Source organism: Cladophialophora bantiana, assembly GCF_000835475.1.
Source record: "Cladophialophora bantiana CBS 173.52 unplaced genomic scaffold supercont1.11, whole genome shotgun sequence".
Lineage (NCBI taxonomy): Eukaryota > Fungi > Ascomycota > Eurotiomycetes > Chaetothyriales > Herpotrichiellaceae > Cladophialophora > Cladophialophora bantiana.
This window is the reverse complement of record NW_015971585.1, coordinates 643,354-662,218: the sequence shown is the minus strand read 5'-3', so window position 1 is coordinate 662,218 and position 18,865 is coordinate 643,354. Positions and strand designations below refer to the sequence as shown.

General features: G+C 50.8%; 7 protein-coding genes across 7 annotated transcripts; 4 read left to right on the top strand and 3 right to left on the bottom strand.

Annotated features, from left to right (window-relative positions):
* Positions 1–819: 819 nt before the first annotated feature.
* Z519_07663 (uncharacterized protein) lies at positions 820–3,198 on the top strand (the record flags this gene model as incomplete). Its single annotated transcript, XM_016765395.1, has 3 exons — positions 820–961; positions 1,062–1,244; positions 1,301–3,198. 3 exons carry the CDS (start codon positions 820–822, stop codon positions 3,196–3,198), a joined length of 2,223 nt encoding a protein of 740 aa, XP_016618364.1.
* Positions 3,199–3,599: 401 nt separating this feature from the next.
* On the bottom strand, positions 3,600–5,147 carry Z519_07662 (uncharacterized protein; the record flags this gene model as incomplete). Its single annotated transcript, XM_016765394.1, has 1 exon — positions 3,600–5,147. The coding sequence occupies one exon, from the start codon at positions 5,145–5,147 to the stop codon at positions 3,600–3,602; it is 1,548 nt and encodes a 515-aa protein (XP_016618363.1).
* Positions 5,148–5,742: 595 nt separating this feature from the next.
* Z519_07661 (uncharacterized protein) lies at positions 5,743–7,620 on the top strand (the record flags this gene model as incomplete). Its single annotated transcript, XM_016765393.1, has 6 exons — positions 5,743–5,952; positions 6,017–6,287; positions 6,337–6,447; positions 6,506–6,917; positions 6,985–7,293; positions 7,374–7,620. 6 exons carry the CDS (start codon positions 5,743–5,745, stop codon positions 7,618–7,620), a joined length of 1,560 nt encoding a protein of 519 aa, XP_016618362.1.
* Positions 7,621–9,003: 1,383 nt separating this feature from the next.
* On the bottom strand, positions 9,004–11,034 carry Z519_07660 (uncharacterized protein; the record flags this gene model as incomplete). Its single annotated transcript, XM_016765392.1, has 8 exons — positions 9,004–9,180; positions 9,254–9,358; positions 9,425–10,155; positions 10,210–10,246; positions 10,295–10,340; positions 10,396–10,519; positions 10,574–10,897; positions 10,947–11,034. The coding sequence occupies 8 exons, from the start codon at positions 11,032–11,034 to the stop codon at positions 9,004–9,006; spliced, it is 1,632 nt and encodes a 543-aa protein (XP_016618361.1).
* A 978-nt stretch (positions 11,035–12,012) lies between these two features.
* Z519_07659 (uncharacterized protein) lies at positions 12,013–13,862 on the top strand (the record flags this gene model as incomplete). The annotated part of the gene is made up of 2 exons (XM_016765391.1): positions 12,013–12,145; positions 12,196–13,862. The coding sequence occupies 2 exons, from the start codon at positions 12,013–12,015 to the stop codon at positions 13,860–13,862; spliced, it is 1,800 nt and encodes a 599-aa protein (XP_016618360.1).
* Positions 13,863–13,947: 85 nt separating this feature from the next.
* Positions 13,948–16,017, bottom strand: Z519_07658 (uncharacterized protein; the record flags this gene model as incomplete). Its single annotated transcript, XM_016765390.1, has 5 exons — positions 13,948–14,806; positions 14,866–14,937; positions 14,989–15,363; positions 15,442–15,732; positions 15,800–16,017. The coding sequence occupies 5 exons, from the start codon at positions 16,015–16,017 to the stop codon at positions 13,948–13,950; spliced, it is 1,815 nt and encodes a 604-aa protein (XP_016618359.1).
* A 658-nt stretch (positions 16,018–16,675) lies between these two features.
* Z519_07657 (uncharacterized protein) lies at positions 16,676–18,052 on the top strand (the record flags this gene model as incomplete). The annotated part of the gene is made up of 1 exon (XM_016765389.1): positions 16,676–18,052. One exon carries the CDS (start codon positions 16,676–16,678, stop codon positions 18,050–18,052), a length of 1,377 nt encoding a protein of 458 aa, XP_016618358.1.
* Positions 18,053–18,865: the final 813 nt, after the last annotated feature.

The window sequence follows — 18,865 nt, the reverse complement described above, 5'->3', positions numbered from 1 at the left end:
ACGGTCGCAAAGGCGAATTGTCTCAAGGACGTGGAGATCTTTACCTTGTAGGCCACGTCAGTCGTCCCAACAGCAAATGCTGTCATGGGTGTTGTGTGTGGGCAGCCCAACGTGACAAGGCGCAAAGGGTCGCATGAGCCATCTTGATGGCGCACATCATATTTTTTTCCATTGCGCGCCAAAATCTAAGTAGACTTGGCTTCACTTAATGAAGCTCTTTCTCGCCGTCCGTGGAGGAGACCCGTGGCAGAGGAACTGTGTGCCCATTGACAGGGATACTATGCTCACCCCCGGAACTCGACGCCTAGACTATTTTTGGTTGGCCCGATCTAAAGACTAGAAGCGGGGGACACCCACGTCTTTCAGGGTCGCTTGCACCTGTACTCCGGACTCGTATGTGAGTGGACCTGGGGAATGAGCAAGAAGAGGGAAGATCAAGAGGAAGCTCAGGGCCCTGGGCTTCCCAGATAGGATCCTGCCTTTAACTAAAATAGAGCGAGTCAGTCCCCATGAATCCCCAAAACGAGGGGAAAGAGTCCTTGTGCGGAGGAAGTTCGGACGACACCCGGGGCCCCAGCATCGTCTGGGCTGTCACTTAAAGACCTTGCCAGCCGCAGAATCTAGTAGCGTCTCCCCCACATCACCGTCTACCCGGGCAAGCATCGGCACAGAGCCACCATTTTGCGGGATCCTGTTTTCTCATCCTTCGCCGTCGCTGCTCCTTTTGGACACCACTTCATTGCGATTCAATAAGCCCATCAGTGAGAGCTCAACAAATACCGGAGTAATAATTTTTATTTCGTGAGGCCCATGCCCAGCATGCAAGCCCTGTACTTCGATACTTCGCCTCAGCTCCAGTCTTCCAGCCGCCCTGCGTTTCAGCGAGCTCGGGCTGCATGTCAAGCATGTCGCACAAAGAAGGTACGCTGCAATGCGAGTGACGGGGTGCGATGCTCAAATTGTATGTTTGATGACATTCCATGCGTATTGGTCCCCAAAAAGCCCCGAAGGCAGGTCATCTGCACCCATTCTTCCTTGATTGAACCACAGCTGAGCGTTAGCAAGTAGGAAGACAAAGACCTCCAGACGTATCCTTTCGGCTGTGCCGTCTGCACCCAAAGAGCCACCTGTCGCGATCGATGGCGACGGGCAGCTGGCTGCACCCCGGCACGACGAGATCCAAAGGACAGGTAGCTATGAGCCTCGAGAGCTTGTTGATGACGAGCGCTCGCGACTGGGCTCCGGTATGGAGCATTGAGACCTTCTTATGCTGCATGAATTAACGAGATTCTACCTATAGAACCTTTGGAATTGCCTTGGGCAATAGGCGGTCCCCAGCACAGGCAGATATATTCCCACACAGTCCGCAGCCTTTCGCCTTTACACTCCCTGTCAGACCGCAGAGCACCAATAATAGATCTTCCCAGCTACATTAAACCACAGCCACCGAGTCTGGGTGCTGACGACATCGAGTACCTTCAAAAGAAAGGTGCCTTCGTTCTACCGGACCCAGCCCTGAGAGACGAGTGTTTGCGGTGCTACATTCTCTATGTGCACCCATTGTATCCGACTGTGGATTACACTCAGGTCTGGTCAATTGTTCACAAAACTCCCGCCGGCAGAGGCAGGCTAAGCCTATTGCTGTTGCAAGCCCTCATTTTTGCTGGAAGTATGTGGGCCGACGTAAGGCTTGTACGACGCGCTGGCTTCCTCAGTCGAAAGGCTTTCAGGAACAGCCTCAATCAAAGAATTCGAGTCTTGTACGACGCCGACTATGAAGACGACCAATTGACCTTGGTGCAGTCTTTGTTGTTATGGTCCTTCTGGTGGAAAGGGGCGAACGGACACAAGGATGGCTACCATTGGGTTGGTGTGGCTTACTCCATCGCGCGATCCATCGATCTGCATCACCCTACGACGGACAACGGCTCTAATCGAGCTCCGCAGCATCTACGAAGGCAACTCTGGTGGGCAATATGCAATCGGGAGGTCATTGGATCTCATAGCATGGGCCGTGAGCCCAGATTCAAGGATGCCGACCACACCGTCCCTATTCTTGGGTTGGACGATTTCGACTATGGCAAAATGATGTCAGAGGCACCGTCCGACATGCCTCGCGCTACGGAAGCTCAATACCTCGATTTGGCCCGAATCACAGTAGAGTTTGTCAAACTGAATAAGATCTTTAGCAAAATTCTCGGCGTCGTGTGTCACGAAAATTCGGTGAATAGGACGACTATGCTCTACTCGGCTCAACAAATGAAAGGCTCGAACAGCGTGTCCTCAACAAAAGGGCGGTTGAACATCGACGACCTCATTGAATGCGATAGGGAACTCACCCGCTGGCGGCAACAAGTCCCCGAGAACCTTTGGCACACTGGACCACTGCCATTTAGCCCTCCTGAATGGCGGAAGGCCGAGTTGAGCCATCGTGCGATATTGAGCATGATGTACCATATGGCCTTGATGACCGTCCATCGACCACAAGTGCTACCTTTAGAGTCTGCCGCTCCAAGCCCTACAGGGACATCTGAGCGGAACAGAAGACACATATCGCGCGTACGCCAGAGACACTCTGCGCAGGAAATCACGAGCATAGCCATGGATTTCTTCAATGCGGATCTGCTCACCTTTTTGCCGGCTACCGTAGTCAGTTGTCTCATGCCTGTCAGCATCCTCCACACATTAGACATCTTTTCCGATGATGTCAGGATCCGAACCGAAGCCACGCGGCAGCTGGACGAGTGCAGGGCCATGCTTTACACGCTCGCAGAGCGACAATTTGCGCCCGAATGGGTTTTACAGACCGTGGAACATCTCTTGAGCCGAGCTAAGCAATGCGAAGGTTCGAAAGGCGCCTCAAGACTCATGCAGCGGGCTCCCAGCGATGCGGAGAGCCATCCTGCTCGATATGAAGACCGGGACCGGGTGCCCAGCAACGACCGCTCCAATAATGAATTTGAACAGATAGAGCAGCCCACTGCGGCTACTATCGCAAATCCCGATGCAGGCCAGCTAGAGTGGGAGTCTTGTTTAGTCAACCCAGAGGGATGGTCAGATTTTCAAATACCGGCTTTATCAGGACGACCGTTTCCCACAGACATTGGCAGTTCTGAAGCCCTCGAAGAGTCATGGCTAGATTTTGCCCGCGTCTCCGGGGCCATGCCTGGCTCGAATCGGTTAATTGGCCATTTCTAAGTGTTCCATCCTTCTGCTTTGGGGAGAAGGAGGCCGTCTTTTGTGTCAAACATTGCATCACAAGACAATACTATAGAAACCAGTGGATGGTGATCGAGATGAGGGTGGGTAGAGTATCTCATGTCGTATGTATAACTTGGAACTAGGTAGTAATTGGCAAGCATTGCTTGATCAAACTCTTTCCTAGGCTAGTGATCCAGCGCAGATACTACCAAACGTTTTAAGCCCAGAGCTGAAATAAACCAGTTTTGCAATGTGAGTGACTGAGTGAACAACCAAGATGGACGGTTAGCACGCATAAAAGACGTACTCGCACTGCACCCAAAGTCTGTGGGCTTGGACTGGTCACTATACAGACTCAGCCGCCACAGCATGTGCTTGGAGTGGCGTTTGTCGTCTAACTAAGCAACATCAGAGACTTCGATAGTCTGCTCAAACTTATTTGCGTGTTTGTCCTCGCTCATCCTCTGAATAGGATTGTTGAGCTGTTGTTGAATAAAATTTTCCTCGTGGTCCCCAAAGAGCCTGGCAATCTCCTCGAGGGGTAGGCCAAGGGTATTGGGAAAGGTGAACCAGACAAGGACGGCGTACAGCATGGGAGGAATGATGAAGCACAGATAAAATTTCCAACCGATAGCCTCGAAGGCGGTGGGTGCAAGCTGGGTCCAGAGAATGTTGATAGCGGTGAGCGATGTGATGGTAACAACCAGGCCTTTGGCTCTAATATGGGTCGGGAACAGCTCGGCCATGTACGCGAACATTGTGCCGTTGAGGAGCCATTCGACGCAGAAGGCGTAGATGTAGATCATGGCAACTCCGGCGCGCAGGGCGGCCCTGTTCGGGTTGGCAAGAGACTCGGGCGTGGTTGCGAAATTGGCCAGGATGGCAGCCAGGACGATCAAGGCGCTGCAGGCGGCTGTGAGACCTATCGCGATGAGCTTAGGACGCGCGATGCGATCGATGATAAAGACGGCAAGCAGACCGCCGCCCAATTCAATTGTGTTGAAGCCCATCTGGTAGATAAGCTGTTCCTTGACGCCGAAGCCTAAACTGCTATAAATGGTGGGGCCGTAGTTGTTGATGACCAAGAGGCCCGACGATTCGACCATGACGACCACGCTCGAGCTGATGAGAGCTCTCTTTCGATATGCTGGATTCTTGAGCATGGCAAGCCACGAACTGTCGAGTTGCTTGTCCACCTCCATCGCAGCGGATATCTGGAGCATCTCAATGGTAGCCTCCTCGGGGGTGTGAAGTCGTCGGAGCGTCTTCTCTGCCTGTTCACGTTTCCCGTTTAAGAGCAACCACCGCGGAGATTCCGGGAACCAGATCGTGAAGATAAGGTGCAGGGCGAGAGGTCCGCATCCCACAATAAAAGGGCCTCGCCAAGCCATATTGTCGGTATGAGGCAGTTGGTAGAACGCATATCCCATGTAGGACGACAGGGAGTAGCCAAGGAGGATGCCAATGCCGTGGAAGTCGGCGAGGATGCCACGATTCTTTGGGGGAGCTGTCTCGCTGATCCACATAGGGACTGCTGCCACCATCATGAACACACCCGCGCCGGCCACGGTCCTGAAAGCGATAAACATGCCGATATGGACACTGCCGGCCAGGAGGGCGCTGGAGAGGAGGCTGATAATTCCCGAGATACGGATGGCCCACAGGCGACCCCAAGTGTCGGCAAGCCAGGAGATGGTGACGGTGCCAAGAACGCCGCCGAAGAAGAAGAGGCCATTGGTGGTTGCAATAAGCTGAGTACCGTCAGGGCGGGTGTCAAGCTCAAAGTAGGAGATAAAGGACGGCTGGGCCAAGGTTGTGCCGATGATAGCAGCAGCGTAACCGATGCCGAAAGACCCCACGACCATGAGCGCTGTCACAACGAAGTTATATATGTGGAATTGGCGCTGGGCCACATGTTTGGGCTGGGCTTGCTGGCTCAACTCCATGATGAAAATATGAATAGGGATGGACAGACTCTGGTTCTGGAAAGTGCCAATGTGAGTGGGTTGATCTTGTGAGAGTTCTTCCCGGCCGGGATATCTGAGATTTATGGTAATCAATTTGTACTCTATCAGGTATATATCCACATGGAAGTGGAGAAAATTCATCTCAGGGAATGACAGCCAGCCTGGTGGGAAGGTCGAGACCCGGTACGAGATTACCGGCCCACGGGGTAAAGCTGGGAAGTCCACCACTAACGCTTAAGCCGTGCGCTATGGTGGGGAGAGGCAGCACACTGTCGGCCCGATCAAGATGCTGGCTGTATTGAGTTTGTGTATAGCTCCCCCGGTCCCGGTATCCGGTATCCGGATCTGGAGAAGATGAGATCTCGATCTCATTCACTTTCATCCCGGCCTGATTCGGTCTGCCATCTTCAAAGTTATTTGTTGGAAAGCAGCAGGAGAAATACGAGCAGTCATGGTAGAGCACCACAGGCAGATAAGAGTTGAGTCGGACGATGGTCATTCCTCGAAATCTGTTTCATACCTTCAAGTAAATACTAAGGTTAATCGCCATCTTTTTCTCCCAAGAAGAGCAGCTATGGCCACAGAGAGGCCCTCGAAAGAATTCCCCGCCGTCACCCATATGGACGCGGTCCAGATTACGGGCCTTGGAGCGAGCGGGGAGTCATTCGAGGTCATTCACCAGCGCAACATCAAAGTAATCGGCGACACCATCGAGGCCATGGGCATGGGTCGCTACCAATGGCGGGTCTGGCTGACCTGCGGTTTTGGCTTCGCGGTGGAACAAGTGCGTCCATTCCTCCATTCACCCCTTTTCCATCCATGGGTTAACGGGAATGGAAAAACATTAGCTCCTTCTCGTTTTCATCGGGTTGGTCTTGCCGCAGATTGTCCACGAGTTCAAGACCCCCAATGCAAACTACGCTGTCATTGCCTTGTACATCGGCCTGTTGGTCGGAGCGATGGCGTGCGGCTTTCTCGTCGATATCTTCGGGCGCCGCCTCATCTGGATCCTAACGCTAATCGTGACCGGTATTATGACTATGATCTGCGCAGCTGCACCAAATTTCACTGCTCTGTGTGTCTTCATATCCATTCAGGCTCTGGTTGGTGGCGGAAACTGTAGGGTTACGTCCAATCTACCCTTGGAAATACCGGCTGACTAGTACAGCTGCCATTGACCTGACGGTTTTGATTGAAGTTCTACCCAAGAAGAATCGTTATCTCATGCCAATTCTAGCGTGCGGCTGGGGCCTAGGCAGCGCGTTGGGCGGCTTGTTCGGTAACCTCTATCTTGTCCAGTTTATCCCTTGGATTCTGATTCAAACGAAAAAAAACAGCTTGGCCTCTTATCGGGAACTATTCCTGCCCACCAACCTCGACACCAGCCACCTGCTCTCGCTCCGAGAACATGGGATGGAGGTACCAGTATATCCTGATCGGTGGGTTTTGCCTTATTCTCTCAGTGATCCGGTTCTATGTCTCGAGACTCGAAGAATCGCCACGTTGGCTCACTGCAAAGGGCCGTCTGGATGACGTTGTGGCCGTTATCAACGAGCTGGCTCGTGTGAACAAGTCATCCGTCACTATGGACCGCGAGTTATTGCAAGAGGAACCGAAACATGAAGCAACATCGGGCGGAATCGTCAAGAAAGTACTCCCCTCGCAGCATCTTCGAGGAATCTTTGCAAATCCAAAACTAGCTCGCTCTACGGCGAGTATCTGCTTCATGTGGGCAGCAATTGGTATTGCGTAAGTTCTCAAAGTACATTCAGTAGGCTAGGTCGCCGATGAATGAGACTGACGCCTTCCCATCCAGATATCCTATCTATACTCTATTTCTGCCAGTATACCTTACGGCACATGGAGCTAAACTAGGCGATGGAAGCACCAAGACTACTTATCGCGACTACACAATCGCTGCCACCGTGGGGATACTCGGGCCCTTTCTCAGTGGTTATCTCGTTCAAATCCCTCTTCTCGGCCGTCGTCGTTCTATGGCTATTACGGCTTGTTGTGCAGCAACTTTTGCCATTGCGTTCACAACAGTTCGAAACGAAGCACAGAATGTTGCCTTTCCATCTATGATCAACTTCTGGCAAAATGCCTATTACGGGATTTTATACTCGTAAGTCTCTCTTGTCGACACCGCAGTCACGCCGCGGCGTCGAAGTTATTATATTTTCGAGCCTAATCACGTATAAGCAGGTACACCCCTGAAGTCATGCCATTGTCTCATCGAGGAACGGGGTGTGGGTTGGCAATGGCATGCGGTCGTCTGGCTTCCATCTCGTCGCCTCTGATTGCCACGTACGCCGATACCAGCACTTCTGCTCCCATTTGGGTTTGTTGCGCGTTGTATTTTGCTATGGCAGCCGTGGCGCTCACTCTACCCTTTGAACCCGAACACTACGACCGAGAGGAAGCTCAGATGGATCAGGAGATGGTCAATTAAGGGCTTGCTCGAGCTTTGTTGGGAAGAATTGAAGCTAGAGCCTTTTGGATGTCATCAAGAGAGCATCGACTTGTCACAGAGTCTGTCTGAACTTTGAGAGCTTAGAGAGTCAGAGTATCGCATTTCCAGAACCATGAACAACAGGACACAATGTCTCTGGACACCCAGTTCAGCAGTTCATCGCTGTATGAGGCTGCTGAATTACGTCTGCGCCGCCACACTGTGAACTGTTTCCTCTCCGGACATCTTGAATACAATCTTGTGCAACTCGAAGCCGTTGTAAGCCTGAGGCGCATCCTCCAGAGTCATGGTCCTGCCACACAAGAACGCGGCCCTCTTCTGTTACTTGACCAGGACTGCCAACGCGTCCTCGAAGATGCTTCGGACTGGGCATCTCCCCCATGCCATGGTCACATTCTTGCCATAGACAAGCGGACCGTTGAGGGGAGCATCTCCGTCTGCAGGTAAATCCCCCGTTACGGTTAGACCATATATTCTCGAATTATTTATTAAGATTTAACTGGAACGGAGGACTTTAGGGTTCGGCGTGCACGTGCAGCAAAGCACAGAGGCCTATCCAGCAGATCGAGAATCGAGAACGCGTTTCTGGTTGATACTGACAAGACAACACCACCACCACCACCACCCCCAGAGAGGTAGCGGCTAGGGCAGCGAGCGCCTAGCACGGCGACGGCATTGAGAAGTAGGAAAGTGCCGATGAAAGCCTCAGGAATAGGTAGACGACATCAAAAACATGGGATACTCTGTCATACTGTAAAGAATGGCAGCCTCCCAGCACTATAAACTGTTCCGCCCCCAGCTCTCTAATTAGGTTTGACATGTGACCTGACGGACCTCTGCCCTGCCAGTTCACCACCACCCCAGCACTGCACAGCCACCTTGCCTTGTTACAATACTATCAAGGATCTGTTACTGGGGAACCTAACTAAGTTAGGTGATACGGCAGCAGCTCTAACACTCTACCGTCATGGAGTAGTTCAATGAGTATTCGCCTTATGTTCTATATTGGCCTAGTAATCGCGTCGGGTAGGTTTTTTCCTAAGAGCTATCTATTTGACTGTGTTGCTACTAAATTAATAAGGGGCAGTGTTGACGCGTGTAGACGCGCTAAGAGAAATGTCCCCCTTTTTTTGTTGGGACCTTAATATGTATTACCAAGCGTATTTAAAATAAGACTGCATTATAAGGTGCAATGGTTCACCGTAGATACTTTCTCTTGGCAGTACGTCTATGTATAAATCTCTCTGTGCAAGGCCACGTTCTCTACCAATCGAACTGTGCCACCGCCACGATTTCGCGAGATCCTTTCTGCTCTGCGCCCACCCGGCATAAGTCCCTGCTCCGAGATCTTGGTAAATGTCCCTAAGTTTCTGTTTGTTCCACGTGGGTCTGCAAACGCTCTTGCTTTTCCGAATGCACCTCCGGCTGAATATTAGGTTCTGCAGGGTGTTGCAAATTCGTCCTGAATGCTGCCTTTTTGAAGTGACGAGGCGGAACTTTCAATGCGTAGAGTTCGTCCAGCTTTTCGAAAGATATCCCCTGTTGGTGTGAAACTCATCAGCAATGGGGTTCTACCACCGTCATGGCATAAAACGAGGGGGTACTCGACTACCTTTGTCTCTGGGTACAAATACCAGCCTCCGACTGCAGCAATTAATCCTGTGCCAAGGAAGATGAAGCCGACTTTTCCTCCCAAATTTCCTGCGTCTGGGTTGATCTGTGCACGAAGCATCAGGGTATGTCGCAAATGAGCCGCCACACATGTGGGAGTAAAACGACATACCATGTAGGGGACAGTAAACTGCATAATCAATCCCCAAAGGGCGTTTGTAATCGTGATGAATCCCTGAGTTGCAGTTCTTAGTCGCATTGTCGCAATCTCTGAAGCAAGTACGAAGCCGGTGGCGCCAATTGAAAGTTGATAGATTATAGCCCAAAGATAGATGAACGCGACGATCCCCCAGCCTCCTCTGCTTTTGTTAGGCACGCAGCCCATAATACCGATCAGCAAGAGCATAGCGCAAAGGATGAACTGTGGGATAACGATCAAGACACGTCGACCAAAAATCTCCGTCAGCGGAAAGGCAGCAGTGCTCGCCACCAACATAACAACGTACAGTGCCACAGCAGCACTGAAATAGTCTTTGATACCGATGAGCTCCAGGAAGTAGGTCGCATAACCAATGACAAAGGTGGCTCCGATCATTTGTTGTGCACTCGCTGCAAATATGGCTGTCCACGTTCGCTTGCGATTGGTGGCGCGAAAGCACTCGGTCTCGGTTGCCAGATCTATGCCCAAGAATGTGCTTGTATGCTTCGCTTCGAGAGGTCCTCCTTGCACCTCGCGAGAAAATGCGATTTCTTCTTGCATGCGACGGACCTCAATGTCGTAGAACTCTTTCTCTTTGAACCCGTAGACTCGCTGCAGTGCTTTCTTGGCTTTGGCAACTTTGCCGTTTCTGACAAGCCAGTAAGGTGACTCGGGAAAGAATGGCCAAACCGTTGTGAGGATGACTTCGAATCAACGCGTCAGCAGTAACGCCAGTAAGGTATTTGAGGATTACTTACGTGGAAAGGCATACATCGCCACGATGGGTGTCCACCACTGCCTAAAACCAAGTGAGCTACGCAAAAATTTTGGCGACAAGGACACAAACCATTTCCCATTGATATTGCTACTTCCTTTCGACACAGCCACGCTATAGCCAGCCGTCAGCATATGGTCTCGTTGCAGCTGGACGACTTGGAACCTACATAGCAAATTGTCCAAAGACGATGCTCGTGTTGAAGAAGCAAAGGAAAAATCCTCGAAGTTCAGGACGACAGGTTTCACCAATCCATAAGGGCGAAATTGTGAACATCATGCCAATGGCAATGCCTGCCACAGCTATCAGTAGAGTTCATACAGTATTGGGAGGGAGATACCACGCACCATTGACTCCCCGGCCTGCAAGGTGCATTCGCCACTCCGGTGCAAGCTGTTGGAGCAGAACACCTGCGGTGGAAATGAAAGATGCGGCGAGAATGCCCCACTTACGACCATATTTCTCGAGAAGAGGTGCAAAAATGAATGTTGCAACAATCTCACACGCAGGCGCGATCGAGTTCCACGCTGACAAGTAGTGGGCAGGAATTAAGTAGCTGCCGTCCGGTTGCAAGATGCCAAACTTCTCTCTGAAAGCAGGCAAAGCAGCCAGTTGACCGCCCCCAACAATATCAAAACCTTGCATAATCACACCGCTGGAGATCCAAAGTGCTAGTACAAGGAGTTAGTTTCTGGTGTGTCAAGGGGTGAGAAAAGGTACCCCAAAAAGTGAAGCGCAATTGCGTCTTGAGGATTTTCCATTTGTTGTTTGGGTTCACGACCGAATAGTCGACTCTGCAAAGCGACATCGTGTCAATGACCATTGATAAGTATAGAAGAACGTGGGCTGCTTACCCATTGATCTCACCCATCTCGTATGACTTTCTTTGTTCTGCCTCAAATTGCTGAGCCGGTGGTGGCAAATGGAGAACAGGAAGCTTGGGGAGTATTTGATGTGATTCCGGATCAGAATTTCGGTTTTATATACCATTAACCATACCATCTCTCTTGGAATCTACTTCGATGGCTTTGCGAGCCGGCTCCGCAGGTGTCCAGATCGTTCAAAACGTGGGGGAGGGACTAGGCCCAAATCCTAGTTGCATTGGGTGAACTTTGTATTATCCGGCCGCTCGCAATCCAGACCGGGGGATAGGATATTGACGAGAACTGTAAAAACTTAAAAGGTGTGTTACATGGTGGTGCATGACCTAGATTTTGTGCAGTCTTAGAAATTGAGTATCGCCACCAAGATCGCGGAGAAGGCGAAATGCTCCGCGATCCCTGTCGTCTGAAACACAGGCGTTGTCGACCAATGACAGGGCGTACGGTTCGCAGGACCGATAAAATTCCAATCAGAGGGTCTGTGCACGTTGCGAGAAAAGTTTCTAGGTGGTTTGGAAGCCAACACATACCTACTCAATGCTCAATTCCCCGTGGCCACCTTTGCTTCGTGTTTTCAATAGATCATAGTCGAGGCATGATTGAAATTATGTGCGTAATCCATGTCAAGACAAGTTTCAAATACTGTTTAGCCGTGCGATTGAGCCATTGCAGTACCCGACAACATGGAAAGGCCGTAGGCTACTGCGTCGAAAAGCAGATCTTCCATTCCACAAATATTCGATTCCTTTTTCCCTCTCTCATGTATACATGAGTGACCGCTCGAAGACAGCATCATAACCTCGATCTCTCTTGCATGAGACTCCAATCTCCCTCGTTCCTCTCTGAGAATTCCATTTCCTTGACTCGGTCGTTTCTGGGGACCCCAGGAGATCACGCCCATGATCATGGTCGACAGCGCGAGTCGGAAATATTCTCATGCACGACCACTGATCCATTTCACAGCTCCAAGCTGGATTAACGACCCTTGCGCTCCCGGTTACGATCAGTCTACTGGGATCTATCATCTATTTTATCAATGTAAGCGGTCGCATCCTGGCTGTTCAACGTTCCTTGACAATAGAATACAGGTAATCCGTATGGCTGCGAGTGGGGGAACATGTCCTGGGGACATGCAATTTCCACGGACCTGCTGAATTGGACGCGGAGACGTGACCCGGCGCTTAGACCAGATCAACCCTACGATACCGACGGCGTCTTTACAGGATGTATGGCCCCCCCAGACATCAAGGACGATGGAATACTGGCGGTAGTGTACTCCTCAGTCCGGAAACTGCCATTCCACTGGAGCACGCCACCTTACCCCCGTAACGCGGCTGGAGTGTCTTTGGCCATATCCCTCGACAGTGGGAAGACCTGGGAAAAGTTGCGGGAAAACCCCGTTTTGCTGGGAGAACCGGATGATATTAAAGTGACGGGATTCCGTGATCCCTTCATTGCCAAATGGCCCTCCGCGGATTGGCTTCTAGGTCGGGCCGAGGAGAAATTGTATGGGCTCGTCTCTGGCGGTGTCGACACCTCAGGTCCTACCGCTTTCCTGTACGAAGTTCAACCCTGTGATCTTACAAAATGGAAATATCTCGGCCCTCTGGTGGATTTGCCGTTAAATTTCCAGCCATCAAAAAACTGGAGCGGCAACTACGGCATCAATTGGGAATGCGTAAATTTTCTTTCTTTCCAGGCTGGCTCGATCTTCAAACACTTCCTTCTTCTTGGAGCTGAAGGGGATATCGAGCGCGATCACATCGAGACTTATGATCTGCCGTCTTGCCTTTCTCCTCGGACAGTGAGAAGTCAGTTGTGGATGTCTGGAGATCTCATCAACAATGAAGGCAGCATCAAACTCCAATATCGCCAGGGCGGGTACCTTGACCATGGCTCCTTCTATGCTGCCAACTCTTTCAAGGACCCTATGTCTGGTCGGTACATAGTGCACGGATGGATCCCAGAGGAGGACATAACGCCCGAGCATGCCCGGCAAAAGGGCTGGAAAGGCTCATTGGCGCTGCCAAGGGAGGTATTTCTCCTCACAATTCCGGCTGTTGTCAAAGCGCTGCGTAGCCCACTCCATGACATCTCAGGCATCGAAACTGAAACTCGACCAGATGGAGCATATGACGTATACACCTTGGGTGTGAGACCCATATCGGAAGTGGATCGCTTTCGCAACAACTGTCGCAAGGTACATGAGACTAACGGCCACTTATTACTACCTCAGTCGACCCAACAGCGGCGGCGCTGGCTCTACTCAACAATATCATCAACATGGGAGCTTGAAGCCACAATTTCATTGTCGTCCAGTTGCGACACCGTTGGCTTCTACATCAGACACAACGACGATTTGTCTGTTTCTACCGCTATCACCTTTTCGAGCCTTGCCGAGAATATCACGATTGACAGAGCCGCCTCAAATGACGCTCCTAACATCAACAGATGTGCCGAGTCTGGCCCTTTCACCCTCTTCACAACTATGAACTATGCCAATGATAGAAGAGACGAAGCTGAGCTTAAGCCAGAGGCATTGCACCTCCGAATTCTCTCGGATGGGGATGTACTTGAGGTCTTCGCCAACAGTCGCTTCGCTCTCGCCACAATGGTGTATTCAAACTTCAAAACAGGCGCACATGGTGGCATAACCGCATTTGCAACCGGTGAGCCCAACAGCGCTGCCTTCGAGTGTGTTAAAATTTGGGATGGTTTAAATGGTGAGAAGTCAATAGTCAATGATGAGTCGTAGGGTCAGACTTAATGGCACGAGATTAGAGGATACAGTTTTGCATATTAAAGCTTCTTTGCACTAAGATTGGGGTTCCATGTCCATTTCAATTTTCTGCCAGAATTGGACTTATCAGGCCTGAAGGCGTTCCGTACTCAGCAGCCAATTTCTGCTCCAAAGTATCGGCGAGGAGCGTCAAAGATGGACTGATCTCGATCATTCGCCGATCTGCTGTCCGTGTCATGGCAAAACACTGCTTCAGCTTTGTGACGTCCACAGTACCTTGCAAACAAGGGGTTGCGGCACCCTTCAGCGCTGCCATCGTAGTCATGAATATGCTCGCGAATAGGGTCCATCTGTTGACAATGCACTCGTGAAAAGCCACCACGATACTGGAAACAAGCCGGATGTAAGAATCAAAAAATCGACGACTGTGGTCCAGTAGTTGCTCGTTCTCTGCTCCGTCATGGATGGCTTGATATATTGCCGGCCAGTAGATCGAAATCTTGCAGCAATAGTATTGGACGCGCAGGAAATTACTAAGTGGGCAGCGTGTGGAGGAAGATATGTTAGTCGGAGTGCGTTCCAGGCCGTGTCCGTCACTTTCAGGGCCGATTTCGAAGCGGACCAAGTCCGGGAGGTAATTATACCATTCTTCTAGCTGCATTTCCAGCTCGAGTGCGATGCCAGGTGCGTAGACTACCTTGCCCTCCGATGTTCGACGAATGGCTGTGTTACACCGATGCAGCATCCGTCTCATGACAATCTCGGCCAAGAAATATGACTGGACTTTGTCCGTGTTAGCACTCGAGGTGGAAACAACACTTGCCGGTGATGTTGGTGCAGCTGCTGGCGAACCGGCATCTACATCAAAGTGCCACGTCCTCCGGCTATCGGGAAGTGGGATCTCGTCATCGAGACTCCAGATCCCGCTGTTAGGGACATTGAATTGGACGCGGAGTTCGCTTTGAAATCATTCAGCAACTGAACGAGTGCATATGTGACTGAGACAGGGTTTTCGAACCTTTCGAGTAACAGGATCACCCAGTACGCTCTTCTCAAGCGCTCATACGATTCATTATCATCGTGGTCGACACTGCAGGCGTCAGCCACATACCTATACTTTTCAATACTGAAGAGTGCTTACTTTCGCAACGAGCTTTGCACCTTCAGTGACGCAGTCAGACAATAGTCGAGCGCGTGACATGGTTTGGAGAGACAGCAGTAGTATATGCTTAGCAGTATCAAGCTTTGCACGCTCTCTATGCTATCGTCTGTGAGTACAAGTGGTAGAGACGCTATAGCAGCCTCAAAATATGGATGATGAGTGGGCTCCGCTTGAAACCCATCGACACCCGGACTGTTGTACACCACAAGTCCGATTGCAGTGACCAGAAGTGTGAGGCATGATGCCGGCGACGGTACCAGTGGTCCTGAGATCACGCGGAAGTACTGATCTGAGAAGCCGGGGCGAAATATTGGATACCAAATGTGGATATGGGTAGAGAAGCTTGCGAGGGCGCTAGAGAATTGAGCTTCAAATCAGCAACCTGGCCATTAATGTATATCGATTGAACGGGCTCCTAGGCGGCGTACTCACGTGAGAGCTTGCTGGTGTGTGACCATATACAGGCGTCCGGAAGACACGGCAGTGGTATTCAACGTTGCTCTTTCCAGTTGTCGAATGCGCCGGGCAAAATTGGCATCCAAGCCTAGAATGTTCATCACGGTTTGGGTTCCGAGAAGCTCGAAGGGCGACTTCTCCTCGTCGCTGATTTCATTCTGGTGAACCCAACCATCTGCCGTGAATCGTGGATAGTGCGTCGACGAATCCAGCAGTGTAGTCATATAGTCAAGCCGTCGATTAATTGCCGCGAGCTCGAGGTCCACGCTAGATACTGTTATTTGTTTGTCGCATGACCAAGCTTTGAGAGCCTGCAAAGAGGGAGAACACGCACCTGGATGGTGGAGGTGTCGGAGCCTTCTCATACCGGCAATCTAGGCCACGGGCACGGCAGAAGGCACAAACCGGCCTTTGGCCGCCACATCTGGTACGTCGAGAGCGACAAGTGTTGCACGCGATTACGGTAATCTTCCTCCTCGTGGCTGCACCTCGCTGAGAGCCTACCTTGGGCTTGATAGCCGGCTCATTAGAGCCGTGAAGTGGACTCTGCATCCTTGAGCAACGGCGATGCTGGGGCAGACGATTCTCTAGAGTCCTGGAGAATGCCAACCGCGGAAGAGCTATATACCTCCGACGAAAACTTTTCTTCTGAGAAGCCAGTACCGGAGCCGGTCTGGGGGCGGCTTGAGTACGCGGTAATGTCCAACAGAAGCGGGGGAGGTTTCATCGCCACGATCGCCTCTCTCGCGGAGCAGGATCTGTTCTCCGCGAAGGCCCACAAATTCCGCCAATGACTTGCCCCGGACAGGGTGGAAAGAGGACGTGCTCATGTTCGTCGTATGGGGCGTAATATTGTCTTACACCCAATATGAAGATTTTCCAACGTGCCTCTATTACTATTGCTCCCATTCTCCAACTTATTTCTCGGAAGCTATGGAGATCATCTGTCCATTGTTGGCATCAATGGAGCTGTCTCCAAGAGAACGGCCCCGAAACTTCTCGGCGATTATGTGCCGGAAAGCAATTGTGTTTTGCTATTTAATTGTGTCGAGTTCGTCTTCCTTTACTGCATCTTCCATACTACTGTCCAAAAGTCTACGCTTTCAAAGAGTCCAGCGAGCGGCATCGAACAGAATAATCTTATCCATATTCCATTTTGTCTGCCTTGCCAGACAGAGCATCAATTCGACGTCCTCAGATTTTGGTCACCATGTCTGACTCATTCTTCTCCGGCGGAGACTTGTTGTCTGCTGTGGCACAACGCAAAATCGCTCGCACTGCTCGAATATCCAGCTGGGATCAGTCTGGACTGAATGAAGATGCTTTCGTGGTCTTGCCAGGCAAGACAGCGGTCTTGGCCGACATCGAAGGCCCGGGCAAAATTACCCATTTATGGTTCGTCCAAACCTGCCGCCGGATTCTGGGTCCCGGTCTCATACCATACTCCAAGTCTGGCGTTGCGATGATGGAAATACACAACGCTTTGGGCTTGAACTTCGAAGACAGTGACCCGGATTACTATCGTAAAGTGATCATCAAGATGTACTGGGACGACTCAGAAACTCCCAACGTCCTAGCTCCGATTGGCGACTTCTTCTGCCTAGGACATTCAATGGCAGCCAATTTCCAATCCTTACCATTTACCGTGTCCGTCAAGCCATCTGAGGAGAAAAAGTTTGGAGGCGCGGCTGCTTTCAACTGCTACCTGCCAATGCCGTTCAACAAACGCGCCCACATTGAAATCGAAAATCAAGGTGAAGATGCATATTTTCAATACTTCTACATCGACTACGAACTGCACCCTGCACCTTTTGACCCGAAAGAGATTCTTTATTTCCACGCTCATTGGCGGCGTGAGAATCCTACAAACGGTTGGGCTCCTGACAATCTGCAAACAAATAGCCTCGAAACACAGGTGCCAAATCTGGACGGAAAGGGGAATTACACCATATTGGAAACCACTGGGTCAGGAACATATATTGGGTGCAACCATTCGGTCCTTCATTTTCAGGGAACTTGGTGGGGCGAGGGCGATGATATGATCTTCATTGACGACGACGAGTGGCCTCCCAGCATGCACGGTACTGGCGGAGAGGATTACTTCACTCAAGGGTGGGGGATGCAGAAGAATGCATATCCTTTTTGTGGAACTATAATCCACGAAGAAGACGTTCCTGGATACCAAGTGTCGTACCGATGGCATCTGTCGGACCCTGTCCGCTTCAACTCTAAGATCAAGGTCACTTTAGAGTCTGGCCACGCCAATCACTTGCGTGACGACTGGTCAACCACTGCCTACTGGTATCAGACCCTGCCGGGCCCCAAGCTTGAGATTCTTCCCATTACGCAACGGCTGCCTAATCGGCCCCAAGTCAAAGCACCGGAGCCAGCCGGGCCACGATCACTGCCAGCGCTGACAGAACTCCAAGTAGAAAAGATAAAACAACGAGAGGAGCGGCTGAAAGCTTTCGTTGAAGACCGGAATAAGTGGTTGGAGAGAAGGAGCGCTGCAAGCGTTGAGAGGGCGGCCAAAAACATCGAGCATGCCAAAGACGTCAAGAAAAGATTCCTCGAAAGTTTGAAGTAGCTCCTGGTATCATTTGTATTTTCGTCGAGAAGCATATGCGTGCTGGGCGATACATTAAAAATCCTATCTATAATGATCAACAATTGATGTGTTTACCTAGATAACTTCCTAGTCGGCCATTGACTATGGCAAAAAAATGGCGAAGAGAAGGCGTGCAGATTGGGACCAAATGGGTGTTCTGCAGCAGAAATTTTGCCACATTTCACACCAAGCGGTTTTGCCGGGCGTTGTTCCACTAAATGGTCGTTGCGATTGAGAATTATGGGCATTGCTACACGGGGCATTGGGATACGTCTCCGTAAAAACCTAGATTGGTGAACCAAAACCTGTTCGTGACATTGTCTGAACAGGAGGGATACACGTTAGTTCCTAAATAGTGCTGCACGCCAGTGAAACTTGGAAGTAGGGGTCAAGGAATACGGCTACCTTTCAAGCGAGAGGTAACCTCAGAAGTTAGGGGGGCATGTAGAAGGGCAGTAGTATGCTCTTTAGTGTATTTTGGGGTTGCGGGCCTTAGTCGAGTCAATTCTACATATACTAGTCGTCTACCTCATCCACTTTTTAACTCGAACCAAACACCTCCATGTTTAGCTGGTATTTGTCGTCAACTGCCGCGGTGCTTATAACATCTTGGAGTTTGCACAATGTTATTACGTAGATCAAGAACAAGCCGTTCATGTGCTGCACAACGAGTCGAATTTACATTGGCACAACCATACTGGTCCAAGCATACTGGATCCTTGAGATTTACGCCAACTTCACATCAACAATATCAAGGAGCATCTCTTCATCTCTACCAGACCATACGAAGCA